Raw genomic sequence first — 18,559 nt, 5'->3', positions numbered from 1 at the left:
GATCTGTCACTCATCTTTAACAGTTGTCAACTCACGGCCAATCCTGTTTATCTCTAACTCCCCTTCCTCCTTAATCCCATAGATTATTTTGAAGCAAATCCCATGTATTTTATCCGTAAATACTAAGTATGTAGCGCTCATATTTTTATCAGATATAAAATAAATTTTAACAGTAATACCTAATGTCATTAAGTATCCAAATAGTGTTCACATTTTCCTGATCGTATAGGCCTTTTTTTTTTTTTTTTTTTTTTGAGATGAAGTCTTGCTCGGTTGCCCAGACTGGAGTGCTGTGGCATGATCGGGGCTCACTGCAACCTCTGCCTCCTGGGTTCAAGTGATTCTCCTGCCTCAGCCTCCCGAGTAGCTGGGATTACAGACATGTGCCACCATGCCCAGCTAATTTTTGTATTTTTAATAGAGACAGGGTTTCACCATGTTGGCCAGGCTGTTCTCAAACTCCTGACCTCAAGTGATCTGCCCACCTCGGCCTCCCAAAATGTTGGGATTACAGGCGTGAGCCACTGCGCCTGGCCCCTGTAGGCTTTTTTAATCACAGACTTTTGGTTTGTTTTACATAGCAGTGATCATGCTCTGTTCAACAGTGTATCCTGATTTTCTTTTTTTGAGACAGGGTCTCATTGTCACCCAGGCTGGAGTGCAGTGGTGCAATCTTGGCTCACTGCAACCTCCACCTCCCAGGTTCAAGTGATTCTCGTGCTTCAGCCTCCCAAGTAGCTGAGACTACAGGTGCATGCCACCACACCTGTCTGATTTTTGTATTTTTTGGTAGAGATGGGGGTTTCACTGTGTTGGCCAGGCTGGTCTCGAACTCCTGGCCTTAAGTGTTCCACCTTCCGTGGCCTTCCAAAGTGCTGGGATTACAGGCGTAAGCCACCGTGCCCAGACCTGATTTTCTAAATAGCAGTTTAACATAAGCATTATCTTGTATTTTATTTCAACTTTGTAAATTAATTTAGACTCGAATACATTCTTTTCTTATCTTTAAACATTTTACTGCTTTATTGCTTTTACTGGGAAAAAAAGTTTGTCTGTATGAAAAGTCGTAAGTTTAATAACATGCTATATTTTAAAATACCTTAGTTTTTTTGAAAGATAAAAGATTCTATATCATGGAAAGGGGGGGCAGGGTGTACTCCAAAGCCTTTGAGGAGGCCAACATGAACTCATTTTCCAAATAGACAGTAATCTCAGTAATTACCCTGGACTTATAAGCTATCTGGGTTATTTTTAATTTTTCTTTTTCTCATTTGTTTTTTATTGATTACTTCCCTCTCCCCAACCCCAGATTAGGATGCCTACCTTAATGATAGATTAATAGTAAAGTACATATTATTCTCTTATCACACCAGCCTAATTTAGCTTTTGTAAATGCAGTCAGGAATAACAATAACATAACTTCTGCCAAATATGGTTAACTTGTTAGTTGGGAATATTTAAATATAACTTTATTCCTAAAAGAGCATGGGCCTGGATGTGAGTGTACCTGTGTTTTTAGACTCAGGTCTAATTAGACTATTTCTCAGCAGTAAAATGAAAGGATTTAAATATTTGGATATCTGTGGAATTACCTTTCATATCTAACATTCTGTGGAATAAATTATTATTCGTGTGTCTTGCTTTAGTTATTTTCAAATTTTAATGATAATCTTCAAATTGAGTTTTACCTTTTTAAATTTTTCTTATTTTTCTTTTTTTATGTCACAAATGTCTCAGCATCTTTTTTTTAACTTATTAAATGATGTTAAGAAAATTATGTTAAATATTAGGCAATTTTAGATTTAACACAGTTGTCTCTAAAAATAGAATCTGCAGAAACTCTCAGTTCACAGAAGAAAAAAAGGATTGAAGATGGAATCAACCAGTTGATAGTTTACAAATAAGACTGAGATCTGGATCTATTCATTATAATGACTTAAAGATGAATGAGATCCAGATACTATCTTTTCTAAGACTTAAGGCTCCTATGGTCTTAGAAAAGAGAAAAACGAGCATATAATAACTTAAGAGTTTTAAAAAATAGAACATGATATACCTTAATGGTATTAACATGATATACCTTAATGGTAATAACAACACCTTAATGGTATTTCTTGTAGAAACTTCTGAAAAATTTCAGAAAAATGTAAGTATTGTAGTATAATTAAAAGTATGCCATTTTAAGGTATATGTCATATCATTAAATAGCTTCTTTATTTCAGTGGAGGTATACTAAGTGCCAGGCATTTTGTTAAATACCAGGAATTTAAGCTGAACAGTAATAATAACTAATGTCTATTGAGTGTTTGCTGGCATGGTACTAAGTGCTTTTCATTATTCAATGCAATTCTTGTAACAGCACTGTGAGGTAGGTGTAATTGTTATCCTCCTTTTGCCTCTGAGGAAACCGAGTCTCAGATTTTGGTCAAGGTCAGAAGTTTGCTCAAGGTTATATTGCTGGGAAGTGGCACAATAGGATTCCAAGCCAAGCTGTGTGGCTCCAGAGTCTGTTCTTAACTTCTATTTTATATTGTCTATAAATGTAAGCTTTCTTTTCTCAAGCAACTCACAATTTAGCTGGGAGGAGGGGATCTTGCAGGAAAGCTAGAAAGATGGAGACAGATACATAAATAGTATGGCTAGTAGTAAAACAGAGCATATATAAAGTGTTTTTAGAACACAGGAGAGGAAACAATTACCAGATGGTAGAGTAGAGGGACAGGTTACAGAGAGGAGGCAACTGAAGTAGAACTTCAGCAGTGAAAAGCTTACCACATAGGACTAGGCTATGTATGGCATCAGAGTGTTTAGCAGGTACAGTTTCTCAGGAGAAATAATACAGTAGTACTAACCTTGGTGAATATAGAGGAGCCTTGTGTATGAATTGTCCTTTTAATATATCAATTGAAGTATCTAAGTAAAATTGAAAATTTGAAATTTAGATTCATAATTTACCAACACAGAAAATGAGGAGTATTTGGAACCATTGTACTTTGTTTTCTTTCTGGCTTATACTTAGTTTTGTATTAGCGTGCCATAGTTTGCATGATAATGTATGCCATAAAAGTTACAACTAATAGAGGTTTTGAAAATTACACTTTTAATGCAGCAGGGGGAACTCGTTATTTGAAGGAGTACTGGCTCTGAAGCATAATAAATGAAGAAACATTTTTAAAATGATCACTCACTGAGTTATCTAGTATTTGGTGTAGGAGAATTTGAAGAGAACATTTATGTTTGCTAGTTCCTAATGTGATAGAGCCAAAACTTTCTGACTGAGCATAAACCATATAGGACTTTCAATTGCCTGTTTATAGCTGCTCGTTCTACTCTCTCCCTTAGAAAGGATATAGTGTTGTGTGTATTCCTGAGCCTGAAATATGACTGCAGTATCTGAGTATCTAACTTTGACTGGTCTCTCTATTCTCAAGTAAGCCTATTTGTTAAACAGGTGAGATGGTATTTGAGGTAACTGTTACAGAATAGTTTAGCTTTAGACATAGGGAGATGGGGTAGGAGCATATTGTGGGTAGGAGAAATCACAAAGGAACAGAATGAGGGCCTTGTAGGATCTTCAGAGATTCAGTGAGGCAGCCAGTTTGAAATAGTAATACTTTGGCATAAAGAAGAGAAGAAAACCAGAATTTGTGTGCTTATAACAAGCCACTAACTTGATTAGGTGTATCACATGTGTGAACTCTAAATCTTTGTAATAGTCCTGTGAGGTAGCTTTTTATTTACAACAACAAAAAGTAGAGGCTTTGTTTTTGGTTTAAGAAAGTACTCTTTTTAATAAAAGGAAACAATTTCAGAAATCCCAACATTCTCCGCAATCAATGAAAACCTAAATCAGGCCAATGAGGAACACAGAACAACAGAAGAGACATTTTAACAGTAAATGAATGGAGGGGAATGGGGATAGAACTAATTGGTTGTGAGAAGAGGAGGAATAAAAGGTTACCTCCAGGTTTCCAAGTGTCTTTGAAATTGGTGGTGCCAGTAAGAGAAAGCAGGAGAGGAGGGCGCAAGTTTGAAGAAAGGGTGTTTAACTCATTTTTAGGTACCAATGTATGAACTGTGATAAAAGCAGCGACAGCAAGTGATGTTGCTCAGGGAAATTAGAGAAAGGAAACAGGAAGACAGAAACCACGTTGTTTTAGTATACAGAACAATTTTTCTAATTCTTCATTTTGGAATACTTCACTTAAAAGTCAAGAAAATAGTTCAGTAAATGCCACTCCCTGCCCCCTCACCCCCTCCCTCATCCTGCTTTGTCTGTAGCCAGTAATTAACTTAGGGCCACTCTTGTTCATCTTGCCACACACCCCTCCCCCGATTATTTTGAACAAAATTTATGTATAACATCAATATGTCTTTTTAAAAAAAGTATAATCCCACTATCAAACCTTTAAAAAGTAATAATTCTTTAGCATCTAGCTTAGGATCATTTTTTTATATCCCCAAATTAGAAAACATCAAGATGTAGATTCTCAGAAATGACTGTTTCATAGTGTTCCTTATAATAAACTAGCATGGATTTTTATTAGAACAGAGAGAGATTCGTTGATCTTTTAATCACGTGGACTTGTTTACCCCTTCCTTCTGAAATATTGTGACTAATATGGGTCTTTCTTGGAGGACTAGAATGAGAAAGTTTGAGAGCCATCAAACTGCACTGGGAAGGTCATTACCATTATTATTGATTTCCACTCCCTCTAGGACTCCAAGTCAGTATTAATAGAATTGCTGAACAATTTTATTGAGTTCTTTATATTTTACTCAGCATCATAACCTAGACAAAATAGTTTGGAAGACAAGAGGTACTGTTTTAGATATCTAAAGTAAACTTAATAGAGAGGCCATGATTGACACTAGAATTTACTTTCTGTAAACCATTAAAAGTGAGATACTGTGATTTTATAGAAATTATACAGCTTTATAATGCAGATTAGGAAATGTGTTTTAGTAAAAGTGGCATTGTATTAGGACTTATTACAACCCCACTCCTGTGGCTCCACCCAGAAGCAATTTGGCTCACAGGAGGACAGCTTCAGCCCCCTATGAGTTCATCTCTGCCCCAACCAATCAGCAGCAAGCCCCTGTTAGCTGGCCACCCCACTCCTTTCCCCAAACCGCCTTTGAAAAACCCCTCACCTACGAGCTTTGAATGAAGTGATTTGAGTACAAATTTTATCTCCCCTGTGGTGTGGCCAGCCTTGTGTCTATTAAACTCTTCCTCTACGACAATGCCACCATGGTCTGTCTTTATGCTGTGGGCAGGAAGAACCCCTCAGGTGGTTACAATACCTTGTAGTTTAAGAGATGCTGGCATATGAATTAGTTTTACTTCACCCTCTCATAGGTAACAAAAAGCATGGATTATTCCCCTCCTCCCTTTTTGAACAAGAAATTGAAGGTTAAGGAGATAAAAGGCTTTTCCAATATCACCTGCTTTATCAGTGATGAAGTTGGGACAACAATCTATATATATATATGATTCTAAGTTTTGTGTTCTTTTGTCTTCTTTTTTGTGTTCTTTTTTGTCTCCTTGACAAATCCTCATCTCACCTTTGCCTGAATATTTCTAGAGATAGAGGCTTGCTACTACATATTGAGAAAGCCATGTCCTTTTTTCACTAGCTGTAATTGTCACAAAGTTTTCTCGTATTGATCTGAAAACTCTAGCAGATTTATCACTTGAGCAAGAACATGAACGCTCAACTGCAGTTAACAGTAGATCTAGACCTCTGCATATTTTTACATTGGGTTTGTAGTAAAACCTTTCTCTCTAAAGATCCCAGTGTTTGCAAACAGTTTTACTGCTGCCATGTGATGGAGATGTCACCAGCTGGTATTCAGCATGCTTATAGAGCAAACTTGAAGAGACATCTTAAAGTAAAACATATTTTAGATGTTACAAAAGGTTCTCTCAGATCTACACAGGAGAAGAAGGCTTGGCTTCTCTTGTAAGTATAAATTTAAATATGTATTTTAAGTGTTAGTAAAATAATGCACATTTAAAAATTAAACATGCCAAGTATAGTGGCCCACTCCTAGAATCCCAGCACTTTGGGAGGAGGCCGAAGCAGGAGGATTGCTTGGACCCAGGAATTCAAGACCAGCCTGAGCAATATAGCAAGACCTCACCTCTACAAAAAATAACTGGGTGTGGTAACCTGCATCTGTAGTGCCAGCTACTTGGGATGCTGAGGCAGAAGGATTGCTTGAGTCCAGGAGGTCAAGGCTGTAGTGAGCCTTGATCACACCACTGCATTCCAGCCTGGGCAACAGAGTAAGACCCGGTCTTCAAAAAAAGAAAAAAACATGTTTTTTCTTTAAATTTTTATTAAAATATAACTCACCACCTGAAAAGTGTACTAATCAGAAAATTCAGCTCCATGAATGTCTACAAAGTGAACAAACTCATGAAATCAGCATTCAAAACAAGCAACAGATTGTTACCAGCAACCAAGAAGCTCCTCATATGCTACCTAGTCACTACCTTCCTCTCTGCCTTAAAGTAACTACTATCCTGACTTCTAACACTATTTTTAGATTTTTTTTGTGTTTGTTTTTTGCTTGATTTTGAACTTTGTATAAATTGAATCATACTGTATGTACTCATTTTTGTTGTCTTTAGCTCAAGAGTAGTTTGTGAGATTAACCCATGTTGTTGCATATAGATATAGTTTGTTCATTATATTTGCTGTGGAGTATTCCACTGTGTGAATGTACTTCAGTCTGTCCATTTTTGTTGATGGGTAGTGTTGTTATGAATATTCTTATATATGCCTTTTGGTGAACATTTGTGCACATTTCTCTTGGGTATATCGAAGAGTAGGATTGCAGAGTCATAGGGTGGATCTCTACTGGCTTCGTAGATATTACTACAATTTTCAAAGTAGTTTTAATAGTTGAAACCAGCAGTTTCACATCCTCTCCAACATTTGGCATTGTTTGTCCTTTCATTTTACTTAATGCGTGTAACTTAAAAATCAAAACAGAAGCACTTATGATGAAAATCAGCAATTGCCTCCCTAAACCCTTTACTTTTCCTGCCCTAAGCTAGACTGTTCAGAAGCAATCATTTGTAACTATATATTTCTTTTTTTTTTTTTTTCCACTTTGTCGCCCAGGCTGGAGTGCAGTGGCGCAATCTCGGCTTACCGCAAGCTCTGCCTCCCAGGTTCACGCCATTCTCCTGCCTCAGCCTCCTGAGTAGCTGGGACTCCAGGCGCCTGCCACCACACCCAGCTAATTTTTTTGTATTTTTAGTAGAGACGGGGTTTCACCATGTTAGCCAGGATGGTCTTGATCTCCTGACTTTGTGATCCGCCTGCCTCGGCCTCCCAAAGTGCTGGGATTACAGGCGTGAGCCACCGCGCCCGGCCTATATATTTCTATTTTTAACAACTTTTAAGAGGCATTGATGAAGAGCACAGATTCTGGGGCCAAGCGTGGTGGCTCCCACCTGTAATCCTAGCACTTTGGGAGGCCGAAGCAGGTGGATCATGAGGTCAGGAGTTCGAGACCAGCCTGGCCTACACAGTGAAACCTCGTCTCTACTAAAAATACAAAAATTAACCGAGCGTGGTAGTGGGCGCCCTGTAATCCCAGCTACTTGGGAGGCTGAGGCAGGAGAATAGCTTGAATCCGGGAGGCAGAGGTTGCAGTGAGCTAAGATCACGCCATTGCACTCCAGCCTGGGACAGAGCAAGACTCCATCTCAAAAAAAAAAAAAGAAACAAACAAAAAAAAACACAGATTCTGGAGCTAGACTACCTAGATTCTTATTTTGGTTCTACCACTTACTAGGTGTGTATCCCTGAGCAAGTTACTTAACCTCTCTGTGTCTTAGTTCCCTCATCTGCAAAATGGGGCTAATTATAGTACCTATCTCAAAGAATTGTTTTGGGAATTAAGTTAATATAATGCCTTTCACATGCTAAGTATGTAATAAATGCTAGCTATACTAATAATAGTGGTGTTACCTCTGTATTACTAAACAGTGTCATATAGCTATTCTTGAGTCAGAAGCTTTAGACAGTGACTATTAATTGGCTTCAGAAGATAAAGGATTTCGCTAAGTAATATCCTCTCACCTCTTTTGCCTTTTTTGATATAGTTATATTAACTATTTTCCATTCATTCACTGAACTACATCTTTATTTATTTTTATTTTTTTATTTTTTTATTTTTGAGAGTGGGTCTTACTCTGTCACCCACGCTGAAGTGCAGTGTTGTGATCTCAGCTCACTGCAGCCTCGATCTCCCAGGCTCAAATGATCCTCCTGTCCCAGCCTCCAGTGTAGCTGGAACTACAGGAGCGCACCACCATGCCCAGCTGGTTTTTGTATTTTTTGTAGAAATGGGGTGTGGCTATGTTGCCCAGGCTGGTCACAAACTCCTGAGCTCAAGCAGGTCGCCTGCCTCAGCCTCCCAAAGTGTTGGGATTACAGGCATGAGCCACCACACCTGGCCATCCTTATTTTTATATAATTGATAACATGTTCTGTTCATAGTTAGTCTTACTTGGTCTGTGTTTTTACATTATTATGTCTATATAAGTACTGTTTATTACAGAACTGTCTAATATGCAGATTTATGTTTCCTTCTCTATATTCCAGTTTCATTACCTTGGTGCCATTCAAAGCAATATTTTTTTCTCTTATCAAATTACCTTACTCAGATTTTCAGAGTATTCCTTTCCCTTCTCATTCCTTCTGCCTCTCCTATTTATTTCCTCTTATTTCTTGGAGATTTCCTTCCTGGAGCTTTCATCACCTGCCCCAAATGGGTTTTCTCTTGGCTTGCCACACACCAGTCATCTGGGTTTAGGACATCGTTGCCCTCTTGACTTAGATCCACTGTTTTTGGATCACTTTCTTCAGTCTTGCTTTATGCCCTTATTTTGTGGGCATGTATCTTCATGTAACTTTTTAATAAAAGGATGTAGTCTTCAGCAAGCTTTTTGTTCTCCCTGGGCTGTGTGAAATGAGAAAATGATTTGCGATTCTTGCCATACCATGTTATTGTGAGGATCAAATATAGTAATGTATGTAAAACCATGAGCCTCCTTTGTCAGGCTCCTTCAGACTTGGTTTAGAACTTGTATTCCAGCAGAAAACAGGGTGGTAATCAAGTCAGTTAAGGGACTGTAGATCAGGCTCTGGAGTTACATATGAGTTTTGTTATGGACTGAATTGTGCTCCCCTCAAAAATTGATAAAATATGTTGAAGCTGCAACCCTCAATGTAACTCTGTTTGGGATAGGGCTTTTAACAAGGTAATCGGGTTAATTAAATGAGATCATAAAGATGAGCAGTAATCTGATAAAACTTATAAGAAGAGGGAGAGAGAACAGGAATATGCACATGGAGAAAAGTCTGTGAGAGGACACAGTGAGAAGGCAGCCATCGCCAAGCCAAGGAGAAAGGCCTCACCAAAACCCAACCCTGTCTGTACCCTGATCTTCGACTTCCAGCCTCCAGAGCCACTCAGAGTTCTGTTATGGAAGCCATCGCGGATTAACACAAGTTCCAGTTTTGGCTCTAGCATTTACTAGATCTCTTACTGAGATCTCTTAAGACTGTTCCCTTATGTACAGTGTGCTGATGCCTAGTTTGGAGGTTGTGAGGATTAAGTGAGCAAATAAAGTGCTTTATACAGTCAGCATCTGGTTTGATAGCCATTCAATAAATGTTTGTTTTTCATAAGCATTAAAAGGGACTGTAATTTGTTTTAACGAAGCTGTGCCATTTTATGATTTTATTATTTTATCAGACAATTCTAACCAAACATTTATACATCAAAGCAGTGACAAGAAAAATTATTTCTGGGTAGCAGGGTTATTGGTTTTCATTTTAACAGCTATATTGAAATATAATTCATATGCTATACAGTTCACCTGTTTAAAACTTACAATTTAATTGGCTTTTACTGTATTCACATATATGTGCAACCGTCACCACAGACAGTTTTAGAACATTTTTATCATATCAAAAAGAAAACCCATAACCTTTAGCTATCACCCTCCTAATCCCTTACCTACCCCCAGGCCTAAATAACCCCTCATGTACTTTTCTGTCTTTATAAATTTCTCTATTCTGGGTTTTCATATGAATGGAGTCATATAATATCTGATCCTTGTGGCTTCAGGACGTACTGGCTGCGTGTTTTATTTCTTGGAGTATTTTTTTCTACTCCCTTGTCTCTTTTCTCTCCTTCTGGTTCTCCCATTATGTGTTTCACTAATTCTTATTCCAGTTCATATCTACTGTTATGAGTCCCTCTGTAATTTTTTAATTTCACTTATTGTACTTTTTGACTACAGAATTTCCATTTTTTTGTCCACAAAAAGAGTCAAACTCTGTAAAATATTTGAAGAGACTTATTCTGAGCCAAATATGAGTGACATGGCGTGTGACACAGCCCTCAGGAGGTCCTTTGAACATGTGCCCAAGGTGATCAGGGGTACAGCTTGGTTTTATACGTTTCAGGGAGACATGAGACTTCAATCAAATACATTTAAGAAATACATTGATTTGGTCCGGAAAGGCAGGACAACTCTAGGGGGCATCTTCCAGCTTATAGGTAGATTTTAAAATTTTCTGGTTGATGATTGAGTTTATCTAAAACCTGGGATCAATAGAAAGGAATGTCTGAATTAAGATAAAGAATTGTGAAGACCAGCGTTCTTATTTATTACAGAGGAAGCCTTCAGGTAGTAGGCTTCGGAGAGAATAGGTTGTAAAACGTTTCTTATCAGACTTAAAGTCTGTGTCCATGTTAATGCTGGCGGGGTATAATGAGGCCTGTCCCGCGTCTGTGTTGATGTTAATGAAACGGTTCCATTGTCTGGGGTATATACCCTGGTTCTTGGTCTTGGTGGAGAAAGAATTCAGGACAGGGACACACAGGAGGGGTGGGTTTAGGAGAGGAAAGTTTAATAGAAAAAGAAAAGAGAGAGAAAAAGATTCCTCATGCTAAGAAAGTGGGTCGCTCAAAAGAGGGTCTCTGATTTACTGTGAAAAGCAATCGGTTTTGTACAGAGGCTTGAGGGGCAGTGATTGATATACATAGGGCTCAGGGGATTGGGTTGACCAGGTGTGCTATTTACATAGCCCCGAAAAGACTGGCCCCCCAACCCTAGCCTTTTATTATACAAATGAGGCCTCCACCTGGCGGCGGCCATGATGCCTGTACGTGGTTTTACCAGGAGGCTGCCAGGAAACCCTAAAAGTGGTGACAAGGAAAAGAGGGCAGGAGACAAGGAAAAGAGGGGAGGAGACACCATACTGAATGTACCTGGCTTCCAGGTACAGCTGCTTGCATTTACATATAAAAGCTCCTAGTTTGCATATTATGCCTGACTTCTGTGGCTGCTTTCTGTTAGAGAAGAAATGATTTGGGGGCTGCTTTTTATTAAAGGAAAATTCCACCGAGAACTTTCACCCTTTCTTGCTGCCTAAAAATTACTTATTAATAACTCCTGTATTATTAATGCTGGAGGGGTATAATGAGGCATCTCTGGCATGTCCGACCCCCATTTGCCATCATGGCTTGAACCATTCTTTTAGATTAAATTTTAAGAGTGCCCTGGCTGAGGAGGAAATTCAATCAGGTGGTTGGGGGGGCCTTAGAATTTTATTTTTGGTTCATAGTTTCTTTTTTTACAATTCCTGTCTCTTTATTGGTATGCTCTATTTAGTGTAACATTGTCATAATACCTCCCTATAGTTTTTTTCTTTTTTTTTTGGACGGAGTTTCGCTCTTGTTGCCTAGGCTGGAGTGCAATCTCGGCTCACTGCAACCTCCGCCTCCCAGGTTCAAGCGATTCTCCTGTCTCAGCCTCCCGAGTAGCTGGGATTACAGGCGCATGCCACCACGCCCGGCTAATTTTTATATTTTTAGTAGAGACGGGATTTCATCATATTGGTCAGGCTGGTCTCGAACTCCTGACCTCAGGTGATCTGCCCGCCTCAGCCTCCCAAAGTGCTGGGATTACAGGCTTGAGCCACCGCGCCTGGCTGAACCCCTATAGCTGAACCCCTATAGTTCTTTAATCATGTCTTTTTCCATGAACATATTTATGGAGACATATTTAACATGGACACAGACTTTAAGTCTGATAAGAAACGTTTTACAGCCTATTCTCTCCAAAGCCTACTACCTGAAGGCTTCCTCTGTAAATAAGAACTTTGGTCTCCACAAATTTTGAATCTTTTTCTGTTAAATCTAACATCTGGTCCTTCTCACAGGCAGTGTGTGTTTTTTGTTTGTTTGTTTTGTTTTGTTTTTTCTTTGTTTTTTGCTGTATGGGTCATACTTTTCTGTTTCTTTTTATGTCTCATAACTTTCTTGGAAACCAGACACTTTAGATAATATATTGTAGCAACCTTAGATACTGGTCTCCCCTTACCCAGAGCTTGATATTTGCTTGTCTGTTTTCAGGTTGACTGCCTGGATTATTTTAGTACAGTACACCCACCCCACTCACCCCCCCACTAGTGTTAACTCTCTTATTGCTTTTAACAGCACCCAGGGGCATAACTTGTTCTACAAACTATTCCAGTCAAATTGTGCCTCCTTCAGGAATAGTTTCTTGGGTAAGTGTTTGATATTTGCTCTCACCCCAGGAGGGCTCCTCCCAGCTGTCTTATTTCCTGTTTCTCTACTAGGAGCACAGCAGCCTGCAGCCTAGGATATGTCTTCCTTAAATCCATGAAGGAAGACATGTGCTTTTCACCACAACCTCCATTGTTCTTGATAGTGCCTTTAGGTTTGAGCTTCTTCACAGACTATTGTAAATGAAATTAATTCCTTTGGGAAGAGATTGGGAGAATCTGTTTTCTGACTTGCCTCTCCCTCTCCTTTTCCCCTTAGCAAAATAATCAGAACCAGGTCTCTGGAGCTAGGGGTGAAGACTACTGCAGGCTTCTCTCTGGGTGATACCACAACTCTAGGAGCTGAGTGCTAGATTGGGGATGGAGTAGCCAGAGGTCCTCTTGGCTTGCCTTTCCCACTATGGAACCACTTCCTCATGAGCCAGGGCAAGACAGTCAGGGTTCCAGTATTCTCAGTGTTCTGTGCCCAAGGTAGACCCTCCATTCGATGAGTGGGGGCTGGGTCAATGAAGGAATCCCCCTCCTCTTGACTGAACTTGCCTGGAAATAACAGGTGACTGGAGGCTAGATGAGAAATGTTCCTATCCTCCTCTTCCCAGGGAGAAAGCCCACCAAATGAGAGCTGTGGGATGAGGGAGCCCTGTGTTCCTGGCAATAGAAGTCTAGCGTGGAGTGGCCGGGCGTGGTGGCTCACGCCTGTAATCCCAGCACTTTGGGAGGCCGAGGCGGGCGGATCACGAGGTCAGGAGATCGAGACCATCCTGGCTAACACGGTGAAACCCCATCTCTACTAAAAATACAAAAAAATAGCCGGGTGTGGTGGCGGGCGCCTGTAGTCCCAGCTACTCGGGAGGCTGAGGCAGGAGAATGGCGTGAACCCGGGCGGTAGAGCTTGCAGTGAGCCGAGATCGTGCCACTGCACTCCAGCCTGGGTGACAGATTGAGACTCCGTCTCAAAAAAATAAAAAATAAAAAGTAAAGAAGTCTACCATGGAATCTGCCACCCTGAGCTTGTTGGGGAAACAGGGTTCAAACACCACAGACTTGGCTTTCTTATCAAATTGTCATAGATTTTCTTAAGTAGATTTTTAAAATTTGCTGTTTGCTCTTAAGATCATTTCCAGAGGCTGTAAATGTTTTGGTTTAAAATAATTTTCATGAATTTCACTGGGGAGCAGATCAGCAGGGCTCTTCATACTGTCATCCTTAAAGTCGATCTTCCTAGTTTGGGTTTTTAAGTTTTCTACAGGAGGAAGTACAGGTAGTTTGTTAAGACTATTTTGGGGGGAAGCCTGAGTGAGAAAACTGACATTTTTGAGTTAATAGGTTAATTAGGAAATCAAGACTAATGGATTTTGAAGAAAGATGATATGATGGAATAGGAAGATAAAAGAAAGTGATAGAGGTAGCCTGCTTCATTGTTTGGATTCTTTATGGGTTTGGGATACTTAAAGACTTGGACTTAAAAATTCTGAAAACCAAAGGTTCTTAGAGAATGTTAATGTGTGGATTCTATTTATTGGCTTGCCGAACATGTTCATGCTTTATCCCACCGTTTAGTATATTCATTTAAAATGGAATACGTTGTTCTGATTTCAGATTATTTTTGTGCATAAACACTCTTAGGAAAACCCCCTGAGCATTAGTAAACCCAAATTAGACTTTAATCCATATAACATTCAACTCATACTCCTGTGAGAAATTTTATTGAATTTTGACTTTATATTTGACAAGGAAAGCTGGTTCTTAGAGCAGTTGTGATTTAGCTAACTTGGATTATTAAATTCAAAGTTTCTAGTGTATATGGTTATTATAATTTTTTTACAAACTAACAGAGTTATATGTTTTTCAGGAGTCATAAGGACTGTCTGTTAAAAGCACCCAGCTACAACATTATATTGATATAAATTTAGTTACTAGTTTTTTTCCCTCTAAAAATTTGGTGCCAGTCTGTCTGAATCAAGTGACTTCAAATGCAAATTAGCGTTTTAGTTGGGAGAAACTCGGGGGGCTTTCTGCTTTCCATACTAGTTTAGAAACAGGAGAAAAGCACTGAGCATCAGCCTGTGTCCCTACTTAACGTTTCCTTAAAATTTTTTTCTTTAATCTTACTTACTGGGAAAACATAAAACAGCATTTAACCCCCTCTATTAGTATCTTTCAGTATAAACTATAGTAGGCCATTGATATTTTCTAAGTGTTTATTTCAGTTTTAGTGTTAACTGTTTGTAAATCAGCGCAACACATACTCAAATCCTGATAGTGTGTGAAACATCCCGTCAGGTATGTGATGATGGATGCAGAGAATTGTGAGACTAAGTCATATTTGACATTTTAAGGCATAAATGCACGCAATTTAGAGGACTGCAAGATAGAGAAGAGTGAAAGCAGCATGTATGGCCGAGTGCGAAAGAGGGGAGGATTTGGACAGGCTTTGAGGAATCTGGGAAAACTTCCAGTTGGTATGAAAGGCCTGAAGGCAGGAATATTCATAGTGTCTTCTGGGCATATGAGGTGACTTTCTAGATTGGAATGTTTATATTAATGGAATATATGATTAGAAAGATTAATTGTGGGCTGGGTGTGGTGGCTCAGGCTTGTAATCCCAGCACTTTGGGAGGCCATGTGGGAGGCCGAGGCGGGCGGATCATTTGAGGTCAGGAGTTCAAGACTGATCTGGCCAGCGTGGCAAAACCCCATCTCTGCTAAAAATACAAAAATCATCCAGGTATAGTGGTGCATGCCTGTAATCCCAGCCACTTGGGAGGCTGAGGCAAGAGAATAGCTTGAATCAAGGAGGCAGAGGTTGCAGTGAGCCAAGATCGTGCCACTGCACTCCAGCTTGGGCAACAGAGCAAGACTGTGTCTCAAGAAAAAATAAAAAAGGAACATTAATTGTGGTGGACCTTAAATGTGAAACCAAGAACTTTTGACTGTGTGTGTGTGTGTGTGTGTGTGTGTGTGTGTCTGTGTCTGTGTCTGTGTCTGTGTGTGTGTGTGTGTGTATCTGTGTGTGTGGTCAGTAAGAAGCCACTAAAACTTTCTGAGCAAGTAGATATCATGGCTAGTGACAATGTGTAGGGTGAATTGAAAACCACAGGGCTTTAAGCCCAATTTTCTTTCATTTCCTTTTTCTTTAGCTTTAATGGAGGAGTATGAGTTGTGTTTTAAATTAAAAGTTTTTTAAAACCTACAGTTTATAACTCAGCACAAACTTCTCCATAAAAACAACAATATTAGTGATGAGCATATGAATGCCTGAATAATTCATAGGTAACTGAGGTGTTATGTAGTTGGACTTTGGAATCAGACTAGCTTGAATTCTGGTTTTGCCATTCACTTTGTAAAATTGAACAAACTTGTTAACCTTCCTAAGCTTCATTCTTTTCATCTGGAGAGAGGAGCCAATAATATTGCCCTCTTCAGGGTTGTGAGCATTAAATAAGATAATGCATGTAAAAAGCACTTAGCATACTGCCTGGCAAATAGTAAACATCTCTAATGAATACCTCTGCTGTGTTAATTGTTATTGATGTTGCTATTACAGTCATCTTTATCAGGTACTAATCACTGTCTATTATAGTCAGCTCTCTGTATTTGTGGGCTCCACATCCATGGGTTCCACATCCATGGATTCAAACAACCGTGGATTGAAAATATTTTTAAAAAATTTAATCTGCACTGAACATGTACAGACTTTTTTCCTTGTCATTATTCTCTGAACAATATAGTCTTAACAACTATTTACATAGCATTTACATTGTATTAGGTATTATAAGTAATGTGGAGATGATTCAAAACATATGGGAGAATGTGTATAATGCAGATACTAGGCCATTTTATATTAGAGACTTGAGCATCCTGGGATTTTGGTATCCTTGGGAAGTACTGGAACCAATCCCCCATGGATGCCAAGGGGACTGTATATTATTTCCATGGAACATGCATTCTGAATTTTGATCTTGTACCATAGGAACACTCTTCCCATCTGGTTCACAGTCTCTCTCCTGCCCCACCTAAACTTCATGGCCTACTTGCTGCCTCTAGGCTTTTCTTTTCTTTGTTCTCTCTTGCCTTATCAATGGGGGCATACCAAAAAACCAAGACTTATGGGTGCCATAGCGAAGGCCCCATTTGCTGCCAGTTATGGGGGAGTGTGGTAAGCTTTGGTTTTGTAGAGCACATGTAGTATTAGGTGTTCATTTTGCTTTGTGTTTTTGTACAGGTGAGTTTTGTTATGCTTTAAACTGTGGTGTTTATTATTCAGACATTTAGACTTATCTTTACTTTTGTCAGGTTTAAGCCGTTTTTTCCATACCAGACCTTGCAAGGATTTGAAGAAGATGAAGAGCATATCCATATACAACAATGGGCACTTACTGAAGGCCGTCTTAAAGTTACATTGTTAGAATGTAGCAGGTATGTTCTTTGTTTTGTCATTACTAAGTTACGGGAAGAACAGTGCAGTGAAAATATTCCTAAGCAGTATTTGTGTTGTGTGTTCATTTAAATTATATTATTTACCTGTAAATTCTTTAATTGTAAATTTAATATCATAAAAGTAGTCCTTTCTAACTTTAACAAATATAAATCATATTTTAGAAAGTGTTTTAATGGAGGGAGGGGCATTTACTCTGTAGTCATTCTGACACTATTTAGATGCATAGTGCTCTGTTGGCTTATTTTTAACTTATTCTACCTATTGGGGAGCTGTTCCTATGTTAAAGAGAAAATTACTCAATGATACTTGTTAAAGCAGAGTAAGGAAGTCTTTATTCAGGACCATCATGATAAGTATAGCAGCCACTGCAGTGAGGTCTTGAAGTGGGTGAGAGATTGAGCTCAACTCTGAATACAGCATGGGCAGGTGGAAATTTATAGCCAAGAAGCAATGTGGGATCAGTGGATGGAAACTTACTAAGAGGAAACATCAAGGGTAAAGGGGATTTTGGCTAAACCGACCTAACAGGATTCTTGCTAAAAACAGTCCAGGGTGATCAGACATCATGGAGGATGGTAAAGGACGATCAGATATCAAGGATAGGGGTTTCTTGCTAAACTGACTTCGCAGAGTTCTTTGCTGAAACTGGACAGATGGGCCTAGCAGAAGATTCAGAAACCTCAATAAAGTTTGGCCTGGCAAAGAATCTTTGTCACCTAGCAAAACGGTTTTGAGAATTGTTTGTGATAATTGGAAACACTCAGGAAAGTTGCAAAACTAGACTGAACCACTGTGGATTTTTAGCATTTTAGAACTGGAAGCGATCTCAGAAATAATCTTGCCTAGCCTCCTTGTTTTACTTTGCCAGCACCAAAGTTTAAGCTATATTCATATCTTGCTTGAACTACTTACTATACTAGCCTTCATATCTCCTAGTCCTCTGGTCCCCAATATAACAACCAACATGATCTTTTCAAAATGCAAATCTAATTGTCAGTCTCCTAGTTAAAACTCTTTAACAGCTTCCCCATTACTCTTAGGATGTGGACCCAAATCCTCACCATGACACACAGGTTCCTCTTAGCTCTCCAGCTTCAGTCTCACCATCCTCCGCCCAGCCCCTCATTCATAGTGCTTCAGCTACATAGGCCTTCCCAAGGCAAGGTGTTGGCAGACTGTTTCTCTAAGGGGCCAGATAATACATTTTAGGCTGTGATTCACATGGTCTCTGTTGCAACTATACAACTCTGCCTTGCAGTACAGAAGCAGTCACAGGTAATGTGTAAATGAACAAATGTGGCTGTGTGCCAGTAAAACTTTGTATATGAATTTTGTAATTTTCATATGTTATAAAATATTCTTTTGATACTTTTCAACCATTTAAAAACATAGAAACCCTTGATAGCCCACAGGTTATACAAAACAGGCAGTGGGCTGAATTTAGACCATAAGCTGTAGTTTGCCATTCCCTACTTAAATATTTTAAAACACC

At 39.2% G+C, this 18,559-nt stretch overlaps 1 protein-coding gene across 2 annotated transcripts in view; it reads left to right on the top strand.

Moving 5' to 3' along the window:
- PDZD8 (PDZ domain containing 8) overlaps positions 1 to 18,559 on the top strand; it is a 93,421-nt gene that overhangs the window by 17,542 nt on the left and 57,320 nt on the right. Inside the window, exon 2 of one of the 2 annotated variants that reach the window (XM_004050163.5) lies at positions 16,923 to 17,045. The exons of the other annotated variant lie outside the window; for it this stretch is intronic. Within the exon in view, the coding sequence (XP_004050211.3) occupies positions 16,923 to 17,045 (123 nt within the window). The remainder of the gene's footprint in view (positions 1 to 16,922; positions 17,046 to 18,559) is intronic. 2 annotated transcript variants of the gene reach the window in all.

The sequence above is a fragment of the Gorilla gorilla genome, chromosome 8 (genome assembly GCF_029281585.2).
Source record: "Gorilla gorilla gorilla isolate KB3781 chromosome 8, NHGRI_mGorGor1-v2.1_pri, whole genome shotgun sequence".
Lineage (NCBI taxonomy): Eukaryota > Metazoa > Chordata > Mammalia > Primates > Hominidae > Gorilla > Gorilla gorilla.
The sequence above is the reverse complement of the archived record's forward strand: the minus strand, read 5'-3'. Positions and strand labels throughout refer to the sequence as shown.